At 42.7% G+C, this 8,850-nt stretch overlaps 1 protein-coding gene across 2 annotated transcripts in view; it reads right to left on the reverse strand.

Moving 5' to 3' along the window:
• Nucleotides 1-8,850, reverse strand: part of Gde1 (glycerophosphodiester phosphodiesterase 1) — a 17,625-nt gene that overhangs the window by 7,046 nt on the left and 1,729 nt on the right. The window contains exon 2 of one of the 2 annotated variants that reach the window (XM_031388045.1): nt 2,963-3,138. In XM_031388045.1, the coding sequence (XP_031243905.1) occupies nt 2,963-3,138 (176 nt within the window). The remainder of the gene's footprint in view (nt 1-2,962; nt 3,139-8,850) is intronic. The other variant, XM_031388047.1, reaches the window with a different exon arrangement.

Here is an 8,850-nt window from a genome sequence, read left to right on the forward strand (position 1 = left end):
CGAACTCAGAAATCCACCTGCCTCTGCCTCCCAAGTGCTGGGATTAAAGGTGTACGCCACCACTGCCCTGCTACATGAGTACTCTTTATTCTACAATTACAACAGATAGCAGCCGGGTGGTGGTGGCACACACCTTTAATCCTGGCATTTGGGAGGTAGAGGCAGGGGAATTTCTGAGTTTGAGGCCAGCCTGGTCTACAGAGTTCCAGGACAGCCAGAGATACACAGAAGAAACCCTGTCTCAAAAACCTTAAAGAAAAAAAAAAAAGAGGACTCATGTGAGGCTGGAGAGATAGATGGCTTAGTGGTTAGGAACACTGGCTTTCCTTCCAGTGGACCTAGCTTGATTCTTGCTCCCAACCACCACATGGCAGCTCACAACTGTCTGTAACTCCAGTTCTAGAGGATCTGCTACCCTCTTCTGGACTCCTTAAGCACTGCACACACATGCTGCACAAAGATTGCATGCAACACACACACACCCTCAAAAAAATTTCTTACGTAGTTATGCAAAAGACATTAAAATGGTGTAATGTTTTTTCTTTTTTGCAGACTCCAAATGGTGATACCGACCCTATGCATTTTTTGCTGAGTTAACTTTAAGCTTGACATCTTTTTAAAAAATTTATTATACTAATTCATTTATTTATTTCATTTTTCCAAGATGGGGATTTCTGTGTAACAGCTCTGGCTCTGTTCTGGAACTTACTTTGTAGACTAGGCTGGCCCTGATCTCACAGAGATCTGCCAGCCTCTGCCTCCTAAAGGCATGAGCTATCATACCTGGCTTTAAACTTTTTTTTTTTTTTTTTTTTATATTTAAGGGGGTAGGGGGCACATATACATGGCACATATGTAGAGGTCAGAGAAAAACTTCTGGAAATCGGTTCTCTCCTCCCACCATGCCGTGGGTTCTGAGGATAGCTCAGGTTGTTAGGCCCGGTGGCCAGCTGTCTCAGTGCCCTGTACTTGATATCTTCCTAATAGCTATGTGTTTGCAATATTAAAGCCAGCTGCCCTCAAACACAGAAGAGCAATGAAGTGTCTGATATCAGGAAGAGCAATTTCATAAGTGGGCTCTGGAGTTTAAGGTTAGCAATACTCTTTGCAGCATCCAGTACAGCTGGCCTTGCTGACTTTAATTCTTTTAGGTCTGAATCTTTATTTATTTATTTATTTATTTATTTATTTATTTTAAACTCCAGATTTCATTCCCCTCCTGTTCCACCCTCCAACTGTTCCACATCCCAGGTCTGAATCATTTTACAGAGGGTTAGACCTTCATCACTGGGTCAGACAATCAACACTTAAGAAGCACTGGCTACTGACCAGGGGGACAGACACGGCACTAAACACAACAAGCACAGGCCTTTATTATCAAAGAAGATGGAGCCTGGAGAGCTGGCTTAGAAGTTAGGAGCACTGACTGTTCTTCCAGAGGACCCAAGATTGAGTCCCACCACCTGCATAGCAGCTCACAGCTGTCTGTAACTCTTAAGGTATCCAACAACCTCTTCTGACCTCTGTGGGCAGCAGGCATACATGTGATGAGAGACATACATGCAGGCCAAACACCCATACACATTAAAAAACAAACAATAAATAAGTAAATAAACAAATCAATAAAAGAAGGATAGGAGTGATATCTAAACAGCCCTATTTCAAAGCATATCACCTGGCGTTTCAATCCTCAGGGTGTGGACAGCTGTCAGTGGAGGAAATGGAGGGTTCAGTGACTCAGAATCAGACATACTGAGTCAACGGCAATAATTAGTGTGGATTACTTATCTTCCAGAGTACTCAGAACAGAGCATTGGATTTATAAGAAAACCTTCTGGAACATCTTAACTAGCTCTGAACACCTATTTGCACCTGTATGTATGTGCATCCATACACACAAACACGGGTGATGTTAAGACCTGTATGTATGTGCATCCATACATACATACACAGATGATGTTAAGTTTGATACCATTAGAGGACATCATCTAGTTAGACATCTAAACACATTTTCCAGTTTTACAGGTTAAGAGACATGAAGGACAACCAGAAACAGTATGGTAGGTTCATGTTTTTTTTAACTGAAACTGGAATATCAAGATTCTAATCTTGGTTTTTATATGAACTTATTGTTGACTCGAGTAGATCATTTAACTTTTCCAGATTTTTATGTAAGCAAAATTAATGTAATTACATGGTAGCTACCTATGATTTTTTTAAAGATATATTTATTTATTATATGTAAGTACACTATAGCTATCTTCAGACACTCCAGAAGAGGGCATCAGATCTTATCACGGATAGTTGTGAGCCACCATGTGGTTGCTGGGATTTGAACTCAGGACCTTTGGAAGAACAGTCAGTGATCTTACCGACTGGGCCATCTCTCTAGCTTGCTACCTATGATTTTTAAGTGTAAATATTGATCTCCACTTAAGTAAACAAGTTGGCTCTTCAGTTGTGCAAACCATGCCAAAATTTTAACAGCCTTTGTGCTGGACCAACCAGGAGCAGAATATTGCTATTGATGGGGCAGTGCTACTTTGGAGTTTACTAGGATTCTTCTACTCCTTATATTCTATGACTCCTCGTAAGTTTGTTGCAAGATCTAGTGAGTTGGTTAATGGTGGAATCATCATTTGATCAGCTTAAAGAATGAGTTGGTATATCTGAAGCAAGAGCATTGGCAAGCCATTGCTTTAAGCCTTTGACTCCAATTTAAAGGCTGGCAGAGAGCACGTTTCAGTCAGTGCCTAGAACATAGGTAGTACTGTCCTGAGGACGCTGCAGCGGTTGGATACCCCGCCGTACAAATGGTAAGATGTACACACAGTGCTTCTGTAGATGTTGCTGTGTGCTTACTACTTAGGAAGAAGTTGAGATGAAACAACTCTCCTGAAACAGACATACTGTAACCACCAGTAATGGCTGAAGGACCTGTGTAATGATGTCAGTGACTCACCTGAGTCTGTGATTTGCTGCAGGGTTAAGTTTCCTAACTTGTTCAAATGTCAGATCACATAGTCGGCCAGACCCGTCTGTTGTCCTATCTACTGTGTTATCGTGCATCAAGACAGGAACTCCATCAGAAGTAAACTCGATGTCCAGCTCCACACCTGTTGCTCCATTCTTAGCTGCCTTAACAAAAACATCAACAATATTAATGTCAACAGCTACGGATACCATTTTATATCTAAACATGGGAGAAAAGCAGCATGGCTGCTGAAGTGGACAGCTGTCCTTACAGATTTCCGTCCCTTTCCTCTTCCAGGCCACTCCCCAGATGAACTTGTCTCCCGTGGATGTTAATGCTGCCTCAACCTCACACTCTAGTCCTTAAAAAGATCCCGTCCTGCTCTCCACACTACCATAGCAGGAGACCGAGAGGCTTCTGACACCAAGTGTTTTCTGGCCATGATGGCTTTGACCGTTAGACAAACTCTACACTTTGCCAACTTGGAAAGGCTGGTGACTGCTCTGTGTTCCCCGTTACTCAGCTATTTCACAATTCTGGTAGAAACAAAATCAATCTCATCCTTTCTGAAAAATACCAAGACTGCGTATAGGAGACAACTGATCGTGTCTGTAGCACTGGCTGTGTTGCTACAATAAAGTACATTATGTAAGAATTTAGGCCCCCACTGTAGCTCAGTGGTGGAACACCTCTGTCTTGTACGCAAGAAAATAAATAACAAAGTCCCAGCAGTAACTTAAAAACCACTCACGTGCGCTTGTCGGCATCCTTATCACAATGAACACAGGAGATGCTCATTATGATCATGGTCCTTTGGTTTACTGTAAATGTACACAGTACATAGTAAAAAGCCTTAACACATATATCAATGGAAATGATAAAAAAGGATGATGGTGATAAAGTTATAATAGTTACTATTTATTAGCCTTTTCTAGTTTCCAGGAATTACTGGGTTTTATATTTTTTTATAGCCCTGGCTGTCCTTGAACTCACAAAGATCTACCTGTCTCTGCCTCCCATGTGCCACCTCGCCCAGCAATTACTTTGCTTTAAATTTAAATGTACAGGCTCATTTGACTCTTATAACAAACACTATTAAGCAAGTAATACTAATAGCCCATTGTTCGAATGAGGAGACTGAGACAATGATTCAGAGGTTTGCCTAGCAGTACACAAGCTGGGATGTGGCAGTGGCTTTACTAGTATTGGCTCTATAAGCCACCTCAAGGCTCATGAGTGACACTCGCTGTTGCTCCCTTACAGGCTTTATGTACTGAGCACACAGTGTAGTACCCATGAAGGATATGCAGTACTGTGCTGTGCAGTAAGCATTCCACAAACTCACCATGGCTGTGCATACTGTGCCCCCTTAAGCATTAAAAAAGGCAGATTCACCATGGCTATGTACTGTGTCCCTTTAACATGAATTTCAAAGGTAATGAGTCAGATTTTGTGGACTCCCTCCCCAAAGCCCGGACAGTAACGCAGCGCTGTGGAAGCGGCTACATTCAGAAGCTCCACCTCCATTGAGTAAGAAGGAAGTTACTGACTGGACTGTTATACCAACGTAGTTTGGGGGAAGGGTTTGCCCCAGGTATTTTACCTGTTGCGGGAACAAAGGAATAGCATTAAACTCAAGATGACTGAGTGACCAGACCTCGTGCTGTCTAATGTTTTACCTTTCCCACGTGGGTATGGTACAGTATTGGCTAGCCTACCTCTTCTTATCTTCTTCAATCTTTTCCTGTCCATTTCTTACTCCTATTTCCAGAAGAACTCTTTAATTCTTTTCATGTTGGCTCTGGATTCCAACAAGATTTACCTACCAGTCAGTTTAAGGGTGGAGGGTTTTCTACTTTATTTCAATATTTCTCCACCCTCATGCTATAGTCATACATCTACAAATTCTTTTAGTGTCACTCATGTGACCACGAACCCCTTCAATCCTAATTCCATCTCTGGCTATGTCACTTAGGTTGAGTTACTATGTATTCCAGCCTCAGCTTCTTCATTACAATGGCATTTCTACGACATCCAGTTGTGAGAATGTGGAAATCATGACTGTAAGGAGCTCGGCACCCAGCTCAGAGTTGACATTCCTCACAAGCTATTATGACAAGAAAGACAAGCTCGGCTGGGTGGTGGTGGCGCATGCCTTTAGTCCCAGCACTTGGGAGGCAGAGGCAGGCAGATTTCTGAGTTTGAGGCCAGCCTGGTCTACAGAGTGAGTTCCAGGACAGCCAGGGCTACACAGGGAAACCCTGTCTCGGAAAAAAAAAAAAAAAGACAAGCTCAATGATCATCACTCTAATAAAGCTTCCATCTATACTGGTGACAATGTCTTATAATAGTAAAGATTACAACCTTATTAAGTTAAAGTTGAAATATGCCACACATCAACAAGGGTTATAACATAAAAATCACAACTCAGTGTACACTATGAATTTCTTTCTCTATAACACAAACAATATCCTTATTTCTAGACATTCTAGACACTTAATTGTTCTTTTCTTCACTAGGGTTATTTGGTCACAACACAAATAAATATGGTGAGACAGTATTTTAAGACCACTAGTCCCTCCCCCCCCCCATTGTGTTGGGGATCCAGTCCCATATCTTGCACATGCTATCACTGACTTATTCCCTTGGCCCTTGGTTTTTAGAGGCAGGATCCCACCATGTAGTTTGAAATGGTCTTGAACTCACAATCCTCTTGCCTCAGCCTCCTGAGGGCTGTGATTACAAATGTACCACTACACCTACCTATTGTCTTTTAAACAGTTTATTAAAACCAAACCAAATCAAAAAATAAACAAAAACAAATCCACAAACCCTACAAAGGTTACTCAGAAAACAAGAGTTCCTAAGAGCAGATGACCACACACAATTTGCTTTGCCCTGGGCTCTAACAGGAAGATATCCCAGGGAGGACTCTTCCATGCAGGAGAAACAGAAAAAACACAAAGCAGAAGCCTCAGGTGGGAAGGAGACAAGGAGGTGGAAAAACCCTTACTGATACCCAAGCCTACTACTGCCTTTCTTACAGTTAGTGTTGACTTATTCTAGCCTCTATGTTCAGCTACCTCTGGTGCTTACAATAAATGCTGCTAATTCTGTACACATGTGCATGCTCCTGTGTACTCCTCTCTCTCTCTGTGTGTGTGTGTGTGTGTGTGTGTGTGTGTGTGTGTCTGGATGCTGGCACCTAAGAATGTGACGTCTCCGGCTGCACTGCTCACATGGCAAGCACAATGAGAGCTGGCCAACATGAGGCTAGTGGCAAGCAGACTGACCAGCAGAACCCAGCTAATCCGTGAACGCCAGCGACCAACTGCATTAGCCTTCCGAAAGGCCAGGCTTCCACCTGCACTTGTTTGGTAAGACAGTAAGTCCGCTGAGTGGGAGGGATCTGAAACTAGATGTTCAAGTATATGAAGCTCTGTGAATCCCAGACAAACACTGGGGGATGGGAACAGAGAGGGCAAGGCCCTGAGAATGGGGAAAGAGAGAAAAAGTCAGAGGCTGGGAAGGCGGGTCACTGGTGAGCACTACAGAAAAAAAAAAAAAAGTGCAAAAAGACAGGAATGCAAAAGAGAGCAAGGGACCTTAGATTTTTTTTTTTTTTCTACTTGCAACCAGAGAGTTTTTTGTTTTGTTTGTTTGTTTAGTTAGTTGGTTGGTTTTTCCGAGACAGGGTTTCTCTCTATAGCCTTGGCTATCCTGGAACTCACTCTGTATACCAGGCTGGCCTGAACTCAGAAATCCACCTGTCTCTGCCTCCCAAGTGCTGGGATTAAAGGCGTGGGCCACCACCGCCCAGCCATTTTTGTTTTTAAGAGAAGAAAGAATACAATATAATTTCCCCAGACAGGGTTTCCCTAAGTGGTCCTGGCTGAGCTGGAACTTGCTATATACAACTAACTAGGCTTGTTTCAAATGCACAGAAGCTGCCTGCCTCTGCCTCCTAAGTGCTAGGATAAAGACCTGCACCGCCACACCTGGCCAGACTATTTTTAAAGCCATCCTCAGTCCAGATGGAGTGGACTATGGACACAGTTGTATTTCTTTTTTTCTTTCTTTCTTTTTTTCCTTTTTTATTGGTTTTTTCGAGACAAGGTTTCTCTGTGTAACCCTGGCTGTCCTGGAACTTACTCTGTAGACCAGGCTGGCCTTGAACTCAGAAATCCGCCTGCCTCTGCCTCCCAAGTGCTGAAATTAAAGGCATACGCCACCACTGCCCCACTGCCCAGCATAACTGTATTTCTTTGCTACTATTTTTAATACTGTATCTTTTAAAAATATACATTTAAAAATTATTTTAATTATAAGTGTGTCTGTATGGGGGTATGTGCATGCCAGTGCAGGTCTCTGTGGAAGCCAGAGGTGGTGGGATCACCAGGAACTAGAGTTATAAGCAGTCCTATGTAAGAGTAGAACATCACTCTCTTAATTGCTGAGCCTCCTCTCCAGCCCATTTCTGTGGCATTTCTTTTTTCTTTGGGGGAGGAGGGGTTGTTGTTGTTTTGAGACAGGCTCTCTCTATGTAGCTCTTGCTGTGGTGAAATTTCTATGTAGACCAGGCTGGCCTCAAACTCACAGAGCTATGCCTGCCTCTGCTTCCAGAGCGCTGAAATTAATGGTGTGCACCACCTAGCTGTTTTTTTTTTCTTTTAAATATTCATCTCACATTTAACTAGTTTTCTTTGTTAACTAGCATATTTCCTACCAGAAACTTATCAGTCGTCAGACAGAATAGCTTTGTATCTAGTAGAATGTCTAAGAATACAAATTTTGAGCTGCAAATGTACAAAGGGAAGCAAAAGACAGAACAAAACCCAAATCTGATGGAAATCTTGACTTTTCAAGTCAAGAGGAAGGTCACAACCTTGTCTCTGCAGTGTGCATAGGCAGCTAAGGACAGTCATCGCTAAAAAGGTGGTCCTCGATGACCTGCCAGTCTAGCCAGCTGAACTGCCACATTTCATTTCCTCTTCAGGCAAGGAACCATCTGATGCAATGCTAGAAACACTGCTATTTCCCCTATGATGTTCAGAGAATTCCTCCCTACTTCCGTATGACACAACAGGATGACACGTGTGTTCTCATCTCACATGTGAAGCTTCCTCACTCATTTAATGTGACTAACATGCAGGTAAACAGTCTTGGCCAAATTCCACTGTCAACAAATACTCAGGAACACTCTGTGTGCTCAGTCAACTTTGAATACTCTTTAAGGCAACTTACGTAAACGTAAGCAGAAATGAAGCCACTGACCATAGTGTGCTTTTCTTCTCCTTCTGACAATGCACACACATGTGCCCTCCACTAACTCAAAGGTTGTCCTCCTACTGTCTTCCTCCCAGATTTAATTCTTTCACCTTTATTCCAGAGGACATCAGGCCACCCTTGGACTTCTGGGAAATAGCTCCCACACAGAGTCTCACTAGTGTGTACAGATCAGCTTGTCTCCCATCACCTCCTTTGTAGATGCCACTGTCCTTTTCACTTTACAATCACATGGGGAAACGGAGGTTAGGGCTGAGACGAGGGTGCCCTACTTGCTCTGATTTTCTTTGTTACAGCTAAATGGCAGAGAGTGTTGGATAATAAGCAAGTTACTTAAGCTCAAAGAAAATAGCTCACATCCAAATGTCCTGAAAAAAAAAATTTAATCTTTGCCAGAGAACATCGAGTCGTCCAATTAGAAGGCCTTATTCTGGAAGAAGCTGTGTTGTCTTGGAGTTAGTTTCTCCCACCTAGTCTAGGTCTCAAAGAATTGAGAAGATCAGATGTACAACTGTCTAAAAGGTCAAATATGATGATGGTGCATGCCTTTAATCCAGCATTAGGGAGGCACATAGCCAGCTCTAGGATGT

The sequence above is a fragment of the Mastomys coucha genome, unplaced genomic scaffold (genome assembly GCF_008632895.1).
Source record: "Mastomys coucha isolate ucsf_1 unplaced genomic scaffold, UCSF_Mcou_1 pScaffold21, whole genome shotgun sequence".
NCBI lineage: Eukaryota > Metazoa > Chordata > Mammalia > Rodentia > Muridae > Mastomys > Mastomys coucha.